At 40.4% G+C, this 13,421-nt stretch overlaps 1 protein-coding gene across 2 annotated transcripts in view; it reads right to left on the reverse strand.

The window, feature by feature from the left end:
• Positions 1 to 13,421, reverse strand: part of Usp47 (ubiquitin specific peptidase 47) — an 89,785-nt gene that overhangs the window by 14,367 nt on the left and 61,997 nt on the right. For both annotated transcript variants that reach the window (XM_085692906.2, XM_085692907.2), the window contains 9 exons: positions 13,019 to 13,150; positions 12,396 to 12,472; positions 11,859 to 11,914; positions 9,311 to 9,423; positions 8,054 to 8,158; positions 7,089 to 7,296; positions 4,786 to 4,901; positions 2,704 to 2,823; positions 620 to 1,400 (listed from right to left, as the gene is read on the reverse strand). In XM_085692906.2, the coding sequence (XP_085549032.1) occupies positions 620 to 1,400; positions 2,704 to 2,823; positions 4,786 to 4,901; positions 7,089 to 7,296; positions 8,054 to 8,158; positions 9,311 to 9,423; positions 11,859 to 11,914; positions 12,396 to 12,472; positions 13,019 to 13,150 (1,708 nt within the window). The remainder of the gene's footprint in view (positions 1 to 619; positions 1,401 to 2,703; positions 2,824 to 4,785; positions 4,902 to 7,088; positions 7,297 to 8,053; positions 8,159 to 9,310; positions 9,424 to 11,858; positions 11,915 to 12,395; positions 12,473 to 13,018; positions 13,151 to 13,421) is intronic.

Below are 13,421 nucleotides of genomic sequence, written 5' to 3' on the forward strand. Positions count from 1 at the left end.
GCTGCATGAAATCAAAACAGCCAAACTCTCAACACGGATGGGCAGGGCTCACAGTACCAACTTAGTCGAGAAGCCTCTGGCAACTGATGTCTGCTAGAGAAAGAAGAATCGAGTTTTCCTCAGGGATGGCTACTTACACTCCAGTGGATGGCCCTATACCCACGCAAATACAGACAGCATTAAGTGGATTCAATGGGCTTACACACAGCACATGAAGATGGGAGGGAAAAGTGGTGGAAATAGGGGAATAGGGAATGAATTGGAGAAAAGGGAGTAGGGGGTGGATTTGATCAAAGGACATTAATATGTATATATATATATACACTTCTCAAACAAAAATAAAATCTTTACAGCATTTGGCTTTTTGAGTGGTGAGGGTGTATGTTACATTTAAAGTAACTTTGGCATGCTTACCACAGACTTTCCTAATATTGATTACTCTTCTGCTTAACTTGACACAATTACTGTCTAAATATTGTACTGCAATGAAAGAAAATAATCTCACAGCCCATGAAATTACTGTAAGGTGGTCTTAATACTAAGCAACGGAATCCTAACTAAAATTTAAGTGAGAAACATACTGGTACCATCTCAAAGAGCCTTCCTCTCAAGTACATACATTTGTGTCCTTCTCCAGAGCCTTCGTCTGCGGCGTAGGGGTCAGCTTTGAAGTACATGTACTGCATGTCCCCCCTGCTCTTGCCGCTCTCATCATATTCACTGTCAGTCCCAGAGTCTTCTTCGGCTGTGTCCCACGTCTCCTTTTTTCCTTCGTTTGCCTTAGTTCTTCTACTACTTGTGATACTGTGAGAATCCAGCCCATTGGCCAGAGGAATCTGAGTGCTGTCTGCGTTACACAAAGTGTCACTGCTGTGACTGGAGCTAAGAATGTCACTGTCTACTGAACTTGTACTCCGGTCATTATTAACATCTGAGTCTGAGCGTTCTTCAGACTGAAAGTTTTCCGGGTCTGAAGTCTGAATGTGCTGCTCGAGCTCTCGATTATCCACAGAGGTGGAAGAGCCCCTCTCATTGAGAGGGGATTCAATATTCTCAAAGTCACTTGTCTCAGTGCTTTTGCTGCTGTCTCCATTGTCTCCATCCTGCTGCTGCTGCTGCAGTGAGAAGCTTTTGAGTTTTTCAGTGCTTTCTTCTAGAATAGCATCCACAGACTTTAAGTTCCCTGCAGGTCCTTTGACTCTTTCACAATCATCATCCACATTACTAGAATCGCCTCCGGCTTTCTGGTATGCTGTCCTTTTAGAATATGAACCTGGTGATTGTTCAGGCAGCAAAACAAATAATCGGATTGTATTTGCATGCCGATCCAGAAGTTTCCACAAATGGGAGTCCGTGAAGGCTGCCTGGTGATCCAGAGTGTCAGAGCTTTCAACAAACACCTAAACAGTGAGTGAGAGAGTTACACTCCATACAATGTTAGTGGCATTCTTACTCTTCATAAGAACATCATATCACTACAAGTCAGGACACAGTATGTTGTAGAATTTGTGACATTATACACAAGTTTGACCAGGCATGATAGCATAGACCCAATTTTAGTAATTGTAGGACAGAGGCAGGATGACTGTCATAGGCTAGTCTGGTCTATGTAGTGAGTTCAATGCCAGTTAAGGCAAATATAAGACCCTGTCTCCAAACAAAATAAAAATTAATCATGGATTGGCAATAATTAACAGTATGTTGGGTTTTGCATAAAAAGATATTTAATAAATTATTATATATTAAGACTTTTAACCGTGTAAGGGAAAAAATGGGGAAGAAAGGTTTGCTCTGGCACTCTTTCCCCTAAATTAGCATTTTTATAGTTTAAATATTAAAAAAAATTAAAATATATTTAAAATTTGTTGTGCACACATGTATGTGCATATGGTATATGAGTGTGCAGCACATGTGCAGAGTTCGGAGAAAAACGTGAGGTAGTCAGTTCTCTTTCTCTCTACCATGTATCCATGGGATCAAATTTAAGTTGTCAGCCTTGGCATCTTGTACCTGATGAGTGCTCTTGCTGGCCCACAAATTACATTTTAATATCCACACATACATATTCGAAGAAAATATGTAATAAAATGATATTTAAAAGGTTAAGTTTGGTAAGTATAGAAGTACTAAGATGAAAGACTAGCAAATATGATGAACAGAACAAGAAAAGGTCTGGATGCACCATGACACAGGGCAAGCCACTGTAACAATGGCACACTGAAGGTGGCAAGTCCTAAAATAAGCTTAACAGCTTGTCTTCTCCCCAACAGAGATGTGACAAGGGTGGGAGAGTCTCACGAGGCACACCCCTAACCTGGTATGAAGGACTGGACTGCCTTACCAGGGAATTCAGGATGGAAATCAGGAAGACGTCATAGAGGAGGGAGATTCCATTACAAAAGCTCAGAGGACAGGACAAATCCAGAGCTTGAAAACTAAAGGAGGGCAGGGAAACAGGAAAAAGTGCTCCCAGGCGAAGGGCACAGGGTACAAGTAAAAGGACCAGCAGTAAGGCTGAGTCAGGCAGAGAATGAAGCCTGATTGCGTAACAAAGGAAGAGAATTTGGGGAGGCTGTGTGCACCGAAAGGTACTCTTGCACAGACAGATGGTGACAGTGCTGGTTGCGCACAGCCTTTTAATAAATATTCAACTTTACTCCATTTGCTACCAGCAGACGACACAATGAAAAGGTAATGGCATACCTTGTTACTTCTAAAGAAGCCCTCGGCCTTCAGAGTCTTGCTGGGCACGCTGAGAAGGCGTAGGTCATTGTAGCAGCGTTCTAGCACTATCCGCATGGGTTCTGCAGGTAAGTGTGAGGCCTGCAACGAGAGTGTCACTACAGAGTGTGCTACCCAAAGGAATTCTCGCTGGCTTTAGACACAAAGAGAAAACTGAGAAGTTCCACAAAGCTGATGAGAGCAGGGACCTAGCACCAACCCTCAGACACCAAAAGAAGTGTCTAGGATAGATACTATTGAGTGGAGACTTAACATTTCCCCCAATGACCTTATTAGCTAACAAACAGTATTGTCTTTTTTTTTTTCAAACCCAACCTCAGGGCTTATATTTTGCATTGGACTGAAAATCGTTGCAGGTGGCACTCACTTTAAATGTATAGAGCCATATGATCACCTGGCATGCATGTGTGAGCAAGCTAGCCACCAGGCAGAACAATACAGTATGATCTATCTTCTGATGTAATTGCCATCAGTGACTAAAGTCTCTTAGCTGTTACTGCTTAAACACAGTGATAGTCACCAAACCTGACAAAATCCCTCATAACCACAACACTGCTGGTTAGTAAATCCCCAGACACTGAGCTATAAGGCAAGATAGATGGCTAAAAACTGTACTTCAAACTTATTTTTTAACTTGCATTCACTTAGTTAGAAAGGCTGCAAAAATCTGTTTGTGTGCTCAAGGTACACAGTATGGGACCCTTGAAAGAGAACCGTCATTTGTCACACATGGTCCAGTCCACTTGCCCAAAGAGATCTAGATGTTTTTTTATCATCTCATTCCTGCTCAAGCTCAGAACAGGCCATGCTCTGAGCCACTATTTAATCCATCGCTGTCAAGTATGCTTCCTCACTTTACTGCTGCTATTAATGTCATTACCTTTCATTCAGCAGTGAGATGGCTCAGTGGGTAAAGTTGCTTGTCACATAGCCTGAATACACACACACACACACACCACAAAATAAATAACTGCAATAAAAAACATTAAGAATTGGGTGTGTTGTTGCACACCTTTGATTTCAGCACCCAGAAGATGGAGGCAGGAAGATATAATTTATGAGTTCCAGACCAGCCTGGTTTACAGTGAGTTCCTGTCCAGTACACAGTGACACCCTGCCTACAAAATAATAAAAACAACTCACTGCGTTTCTGTCTTCCTTTGAAACATAGCAGCTACACCTCTGGCAGTGTCCACTTACATAGCCACTCTTAAACTCTACTGCCCCTTAGCCCTGACCATATGTCTTTACCGGAAGGATCTGAACAGCTTCCTCAGTGCCACCCCAAACTCAGCCTTCATGTGCCTTGAACCTCAGTTTAGTGTCACTGGACTTCCACTCTGTGGCACAGATCTGATGCATCACTACAACATTTAAATAGCAAACAGGATCTACTTACTGCTGTACCAATGAGAGCCCAGTTAGTGTTCAAAGACTTCTGTGAAACTGGTGGTTTGAAAGAAAATGGCCCCCAAAGGGAATGGCATTATTAGGACGGGTGGCCTTGTTGTAGTAGGTGTGGTCTTGTTGGAGAAAGTGTGTCACTGTGGAGGTGGGCTTTGAGGTTTTATATATGCTCAAGTCATGCCCAATGAGACAGACCACTTCCTATTGCTTGTATAAGATGTAGAACTCCCAGCTCCTTCTCCAGCCCCATGACTACTTGCATGCCACCATGTCCCACCTTAATGATAATGAATTAAAACTCTGAACTTGTTAGCCACCCAGTTAAATGCTTTCCTTAGAAAAGTTTCCATGGTCATGGTGTCTCTTTACAGCAATAAAAACCATAACCAAGACATAAACTGAATTCATACCCCTACCATATGTTTCACCCAGCACAAACTATAGTCTGGATCAGTGCTACTGTGCCATGCCAAATGTTGCTCAGTTTGTTTCTTCTACCTGAAGTGTGTTTCTACTTTCAATTGTGTTCTGCCTATAAATATTGCCCCTTTACAGTAGAACCTACAACTTGAAACAACCAGTGAGCCATACACAGCAAGAATTCAAAAATATTCAAAGTCTAATTTTATAACTTACCTTTGAGATCAGCTGTTTAAACTCTGTAACTGTCTGATTTAAATAAGCGCGGACTGTTATAGGAGCAGCAACAGACTCCGCCTTCAGATCAACAACATGCACTTTCACCATCACTTCTATTACATTGGAAAACATAAAAACATAGCTGAAGGTTATTTTGTTAAACTGTACTTTACATGAGCAGCGCATTCTAAATATGTTTCTAACAGATGGCAAAGAGACTATGCTCTCATATATCCAATATAATAGATTTATATTACATTCATCTAATGTTCATTAAAAAGCATTATTTTTGACTGATGCATTGTGTTAAACACAAAAAATCCAAATATAATTTTAAAAATGTTTTATTTCCTTTTAAAATATAATACCACTTTCAAATTTATTAAGCATACTAAAAATACAATCTGGTTGATTCGTGATCTTCTACCTATGATCAAATGTAAAATACAAATGCAAAAAGATCCAAATGGAAAGAAAACCACAGCACTGAAAGCATATATGGATGCAGAGACTGCAGAATAAATACTAATGGGGCAGATAAAACCCTGACTACTTATAAACAAGCTTCATCAAATCCCATGGAAAATTCTATGCACAAACTGGTCTGGCATATCTGCTTCTCTTTTGTTTTTAGATCATATTGACAACTAAATTTTAGTCATGTGAAAAAGAAATAGCCATCAAGAACTACACTTAGCTGTCAATTCTTTACTGTCAATTCTCAATTTTTCCCTTATTTTGTTCACTTAAATGACAAATATACACTGGACAGCAGAGCCATAAAAGCAAGGAAGCGTCTGGGCAGTAGTGGCGCACGCCTTTAATCCTAGTACTTGGGAGGTAAAGGCAGATGGATCTCTATGAGTCTGAGGCCAGCCTGGTTTACAGAATGAGTTCCAGGACAGTTAGGGATGGAAACAGAGAAACTCTGTCTTGAAATACCACAAGTAAACAAACAAACCAAACAAAAAAAGCAAGGAAGCATATTGTAGTGATATTTCATTTCGTTTATATTTTAATAAATAAAGCTTGCCTGAGGATCAGAGTAAAACAGCCCCACTGATCAGCCTTACAGACCAAGCAATGGTGACACACCTTTAATCCTAGTAGCCACACTAGTTTGTCATTGAAACAAGACAGTAGTGGTGCCTTTAATCCAGTCCTAGAAAGAAGTACAAGACAGGAGAGACAGCTCTCACACAGAGTCTCATTCTGAGATTCCTGGAGGCAGGATCTCCATTTCGGACTGAGGTAGAGAGAAGAGCCAGTGACTGGCAGCTTTTGCTGCTCTGACCTTCAGGTTGAACCCCAGTTTCTGTCTCTGGGTTTTTATTCGTGCTACAGCGTATGGCTTCCATAACGAATAGGAGAGGAAGTGGGGAAAGAGCAGAAGAGGGAAAGATGTCGACAGAGATACCCTTAGGAGTTGAGCTGATAACTACAGGCATTCCGTATCATCCAGACACTACCCATTTAGCACTCCACATTAAAGAAGGAAACCCTACTGAAGACTAAGAAGTGAGTGTTTTCTTGTTGCTGTTGTTCATATTTAAATTCTATGCATAGACAAGGTCTAGCAAATGTGCCCACTTGAACTTGAGATGTGCCCATCTCAGCCTCCCCACTGTTGGAGTCACAGCATGTCCCAGCAAGCCCAGCATAAGCTAAAACTTAACTTCAAACTCATGGCTGACTGTAAAGTTTTTATAGCCCAACAAACCTCTTCGCCAACGCAATAATCCAGATCAGATCAGACAAAAGCAAGCCAAATTAGAAAAAGCCCAGGTTTAATGGATGCTAGTGCTCTGGGAAAACATGGGGGTGTGTGGGGCAGGCTGGAAAGACCATGTGATTGTTCTCTGGGGGGGGGGCAATTTAAATAGCCTGTGGGAGTGGTCTTAACCCTTCCTGGGGAGGGGTCACCCTTTGGTGGGCTTTTTCGGGAGGTGGAGTCTGGGCTGTGGCAACTCCTAGCGTGGGGAGGCCTGGAGTGGAAAGCTCCACTCAAACATTTTAGAATGGATGCCAGGGGTGGGCCAAACATCCCAGACTCTTTGGATATGGGGGGGGGGGGCGGCTGGGGTGATGCTTCCAACCAAACATTCCAGACTCTTTGGATATAGGGGTCCCAGGCGGCTGGGGTGCTGCTTCCAACCAAACACTGATTACTTCTCAACTTGTCAAAATTATGTATACTTTAGGAACACATAAAAATTTTTAAATCATTTACTTCTATAAACAAAACATTTGATCACAGTCATTTAAAGCCCATTTTAGCTCAAGAGTATAAAATTGCCTACCTCCAGGTTTGTAAGACTGGAAAACTTGATCAGGCTTTCTAGTTTCCAACAGCAGATCAAACATGTATGTGGACTTGACTCCTCCTAGGAGCAGACCCATCGGTGTATCTTCTTCTCCCTCATATGATCGCTCTAGGTAATCATGAAACTCATCGTATTTTACCAGGCGGCAGCAGTCCAGTGGAATCACCTCTTCTAAATCCATCATCTAACAAAACACAATCCCCATAAGTAAAAACAGAGTGCTTTATTCTCATGTGCCGCAATCCTACCAAGAGATCCTTACAGACAATAATATCTGTATACTTAGGATTTTTATCAGAGTAACAGATATGTTTATTTGAGAAAGAGCCACATGTAACCCAGGCTGACCCTGAATCCACTACGTGAAAGTGGATGCCTCTGAACACTTGATCTTGTTGCCTCCACCTCACAAATACTGAGATTAAATGGTGTGAGCATCCATGCCTAACTTTAATATGTTTAATGGTCACCTTTCATTATTCCTGAAATAACACAAACTATATAATGACACAGCTGTGTCCTTATGGTTACTATGGCAGGATAAATTATCTCAATATACTACTGACTGACTTTGTGACATCTAAACAAAATAATTGCCAATCATCAAGAAAAATTTTTTTTCCCACTGAACTATAAATTCCATGAGGCCAAGACCATGTCTTCCCCCTGATATCTTAGTGGTTCATACAGAAGGCACTCAATAGATATCTGCTAAATAAACAGAAAGCAAAAAAGAAAAAAAGTGTCTCTAATTCTAATTCTGGGATTCAGAAAGGTTAACTGGTATTCAGATGGAGATGCTGGTAGATGGCGTGGGGGTGAGGGTGGAGTAGAATGACGACTGAGAAGCTGTCAAATGCATTCAAAGTAATTGATCATCTATCTCAACTATAAAATTTGGGTGTTATCAAAATTAAAATCCAACTGTGCATTAGACATACCTTATAAGCCATTTCTACTGCTTCCTTTAATGTTTTATCTTTATGAACCTCCAACTTATTTTCCATCATTACTTGTTTCACAGGATGTAAACAGAACAATTTTATCTACAAAACAGAAAATGCCATCATCAGCTCACTAGGTCAATCATCACAACTCAACTCTTTGGCAGTCAGCACCTTTTTGTTTGTTTGTTTTGTTTTTTGAGATAGGGTTCCAAAGCCCTGGCTGTCCTGGAACTTGTGCTGTAGATCAGGCTGGCCTCAAACTCAGAGATCCACCTGCCTTTGCTTCTGCCTCCTGAGCGCTCATCAAAGGTCTGTCCCATCACATCAGACAGAAGAAAGCACTTTTCTTCATTGTCAAAACAATGTAATTAAAGAACAAAAACAGAGTTGGGACTATTTTTTCTTTCTTTCTTCCTTCCTTCCTTCCTTTCTTCCTTCCTTTCTTTCTTTCTTTTTAAAGACAAGGTTTCTCTGTGTAGCCCTGGCTGTAGTGGAATTCACTCTGTAGAATAGGCTGGCTTCTGCCTCCCAAGTGTGGGGATTAAAGGAGTGGGCCACCACCTCCTGTCTGTTTAAGGATTTTAAAGGGAGAACAGAGAGGGCAGTGGGAGAGTAACTGAAGGATGACCTTCATTCTGTGCATTTCCCAGTCCTTCCTTCTTCAGAACATGGGAATGCTCGCCTCACAAAGTCACATGAGCACTGAGCACCATGCCACACATCACCATGCTTCAGTACCGGATTATGCTCATCCTTGTGCCCATCTGACCACAAGGGCAGAACTGTCTGCAGAACCAACTCCGGGTTACCATAACAATGACAGCAGTCAGAAGAGCAAACCACAACAGCACTTGTCAATCACTGATGTAAGTGGGTCTTATTTCTATTTGCTGCTTTCATTGGTTAATTAATAAAGAAACTGCTTGGCCTGATAGGTCAGAACATAGGTGGGTGAAGTAGACAGAACAGAATGCTGGGAAGAAGGCAATGAGGCAGACGCCATGGCTCTCCTCTCAGAGATGGAGGTGGGTTAGAATCTTCCTGGTAAGCCACGACCTCATGGTTATACATAAATTATTAGAAATGGGTTAATTAATATGTGAGAGTTGGCTAATAAGGGGCTGAAGACAATGGGCCAGGCAGTGTTTAAATGAATAGTTTCTCTGTAATTATTTCGGGGTAAGTTAGCCGGGATCCAAGTGGGAACACAGTCCGCTGTTCCTTTTACAAATCACAATCATGGAATCAAACCTTGCATGTGTTGCGTTCAATTTCTCGTTGTCTCTTTTCCTGTTCTTCCAATTCTCTCTCCTTCTGCACCAGGTTCTTAATGTGTTCTGGGTATTCATCCACTTCTAGAAATTCTAGGAACACAAAATAGTGTCACTCAGAGCAGCTTCTTGTACTCTTTTTGTTGTACTACGCTGCCATGGAAACATGTATCCTTATTTCAGTGTGAAACAGAAGCTTCTTCCAGGCAACAGTGAAGAGATATTGATTGTGAAATCATATTCAGACCTAGTAAATGGTTCAAACACTAGGAGAATTCAATGAGATTTCAAAATTTAAAAAAGCCTTGGAAACTTAAAATCATTTTTTTTTTTTTTTAAATTTCAAATTGTGCAATCACAATGGAACCCTCTGGCAGTGGGCAACTTTACTTCTCCAGACTGTGACTCCAGCTTACTAAAGCGCCTGGCCCAAAAGTTATTGCCTAGAATATAATGCAAATGAGTGAAAGGAACTGCTGCTACGTGTGATTGTTACTACATACTGATAGCATTACTACCTTCACTTCCCTCTCAAACAGCCCTAAAGTCAATGAATGTGTGACTTTAAGGAGAACAATGAATATCAATAGGACCTGTAAAAATACAATGTTTCCAGAAATTAGCTCTAGCCTAAACAAAAACAAAACAAATCTTCCCTCGATGGCTGTACAGGACACCTTCCTGCAATAAACTAGCTAAAAAGCATTCCCAACTAGATGATACAGTGCCCCCGCCCCTGCCACCAGCATTTACCATAGAGCTAGTGTGGGGAGTTAGCCAAAGGCTGGAACACTGCACTATCTACAGCAAGGCATACAGTATACATGGATTACAATCCTGGTTTTGCCTCCAGTGAATCTACAGGTCTTGAAATTAACATTTGTTGAAATGATGACTACACTCTAAACCTTGTACTGAATGAGTCCACAAACTAACTTTTGTTCACAAAAATGTGAACAAAAAATATAATTGAAAAGATATATTAAGAGCATACTAGCTCGTAAAACTCAATACTGACATAAAAGCTAGTGATTACTTTTTAAATTATGAAAATATGAGTAGACTCATCATTTGTGTGTGTATCTCTAGTCAAACATACACAACCCTAACATGCTTCCAACCCTGTGAATTAGCAAGAAAAAAAGAAACCCTAAGATCGAACGCTTTTAAAGTAACAAAAATCAAAAATATAAGTAAAAAGGATAAACACACTTTATACTCAAGATTATTCTCGGAAGGTCAGAGGGCAACTCTGAAGGTTTTGGCACTGAAATCAGGCCATCAGGCTTGACAGCAAGTGTCTTTTACCAGGTGAGATATCCTGTTGGTCTCCTGGGATTCTTAATAAAATTAAAGGATTTGTACTAGACTCACAAAAATTTATTTGATCTTTAATCAAATAAAGAGGTACTTAATTCTCTATATTAAAAGATTTCTGAAGTATTTCAGGCTATTCAGAGTCCTCTGTCATACAATGCAAATAGTAACAAACCCAAAAAGCTTGAAATTGAAACAAACGGTAGCTAATCTGAACTTTCACTAGGTATGCTGCAAGACTCTAAAGTGCTGTTTCATTCATGTGTAACAACTCTATAAGGTGTCATCATTTCCAGTCTACACATCTGCAAAGACTCAGAAAAGTGATTTGCTCTAAGACATGCAGTCGGTGACCTGTGAGCATCACACAGAACACAATCTTACTTAAAGTACACATCTAATTCACTTAACAAACATAAAGTATACTTTATGGAAAACAAAGTATTCCAACTTGTGTGTGGGTGTGCTTGTGTGAGTGCAAGCCTGCTTGTGTGCGTCCATGTGTATAGTGCTCCTTATCAGACTTGTAAATGCTCATCAGGAATCTACCACTCAGCTCCTTTAAAACTACTACTATGAGCTGTGGGACAATGGTTTTTTATCCTGTCACTTGTATTATTTTAATAAAATGCTGACTGGCCAGTAGCCAGGCAGGAAGTAGAGGCGGGATGACGAGAACAGAATTCTGGGAAGAGGAAAAAGTCAGTCTGCAGCTATCACCCAGACACAGAGGAAGCAAGATATGATTGCCTCGCCAAAAAAGGTTATCAGTCATGTGGTTAACACAGATAAGAATTATGGGCTAATACAAGTTATGAGTTAATAAAAAGCCTGAGCTAATAGGCCAATCAGTTTATAATTAATGTAGACCTCTGTGTGTTTCTTTGGGACTGAATGACTGCAGGACCAGGTGGAAACAGAAATCTCAGCCAACAAGTTCCTGTTAAATTGTCAGTAGACCCAGACTTGTAATCCCCCTGTCTCACTCAGCCTACCAAGTGACTGGAGTCCAAGCACACATCACTGTGCTCAGCTCTACATAACATTCTTGACAAATGTTTTTATCACTTAAAATTATTTTGTAACAGTGTTAATAATTCCCCTCTCCCACGTATAAAAAGTCCTAGCTGTTAATTGCTCTATCACCTAAAAGTAGTTATATTGGTTTGCAAGATATGCTAAGGAAATAACTTTATGAGGGGCTAACATACTTGCATTTCTTGTTGGATCCTTCAGTCTGTATATCAGCATATATGCATTTGTTGAGCTAGGAGAAATATAAAAAAGATTAACAGGTTCTTCAGATAGATGGTAGATTCCATTTATAAGTATCAAATCTTTATTTGAAATATTAGTGTTTTATTCTTTCAAATAGTAATTGACACATTAAAATTAAAATATTCTAGAAAGAAAGAAAAATTCCTCATTGCTGTTAATGGTGCACTTATGAAAAGGTTAAAGCATCACCTTTTAGTAACACAGTGAAGTTATCAAGAAGGCTGTGCACCACAGTGCCTACTATAGCTAAGTCTAGCAAACTGCTTTGCTAGAAAGAGCCAAGGGAAAAAAAACTTAAGTCTTTATAGACTAAATGGTCTGTGTTACAACTCAGCTGTTATAGTGGGAACGCAGCAGCCAGCACTTATGAACAGATGCCCATGGTTTGTAGTCTGCTGACCCTTGGGTAAGGCTGAACATCCACAGAGAAGTTACAACTCACTCCAGTGCATCAAGATGCTACTGCTTACCTTGCAAAAGCGCTAGAGTAGTAGCCTCTGCTTCCGGAAGACCCACCATGTGTCTTCTTAATATCCTCTTGTGTTATCTAAAAAGTTGTAACATTACTCTTTTGTAAAAACCAATGACACCATTACATTAATGTCAACATGTAAATATGTAACCCAATATTCTAGGTCTTTTTTTTTCCCCCCTTCTTTAGACAGGTCCTTAATCTGTAGCCTGGCCTGGGCTTGAACTCTGGGCAATCCTATCTCAGCCTCCTCAATGCTAGAAACTACTGGTGAAACATCAAGCCCAATTCTAACCCAACCTTTTAATTTCTGAATTAGATGTGTCATGATATTTTCAAGAAGCACAATACAGATAATTCAGTTTACCAGTGGCTGCTCTGGTGAGCCAGCCTCAAGGAATCCTACTCCTACATCACTCACAAGGTGTACATAACAAGGGTGAGGGTTAGAGTAAAGGTGTAATATAAATTGGAAACATCTAACAAATTCTAAAAAAGCAGAACAAGGACACTGTTAACAATGAAACCCTGGTTTGACGGGGACCTGAGAAACACCATAGGCGTCTCTGCTCTGAATAAACACCCTGCCGCTGAGTAACTTCTCCACTCCAGGAGCCTTACCCTGCTCACATGCTGGTCATTGAAACTGTACCACTGCTCATCACTGAAGGACTTTATGCAAGCATAGTAGTGACCTCCAGCAGCACTCCCCGAATGCACCATCACTGAGAAAAGCTCATACATCAGGGAGTTCTAAGGAGAGAAGAAAAAGAATTTGGAAGAGAAGACTACAAAACCCTTATTTGAAACCCCTTATTTCCTAGGGGAGCAGAATTAAATAACATGGCAACTATCCTACGGTAAGCTGACTTGTCCCTTAGATAACATTAAAACAGCAAGTCACCAAAAAACTTAGTATGCAACAGGTTTCATTCAGCATATTTCTTTACATTGTTATTATGCTGTCTTGTAATCTTTGGAACTATATATATCTGTAGCACATGCTTTATTATTTATGAAAAAA

The sequence above is a fragment of the Myodes glareolus genome, chromosome 7, assembly GCF_982192425.1.
Source record: "Myodes glareolus chromosome 7, mMyoGla1.1, whole genome shotgun sequence".
Classification (NCBI taxonomy): Eukaryota; Metazoa; Chordata; class Mammalia; order Rodentia; family Cricetidae; genus Myodes; species Myodes glareolus.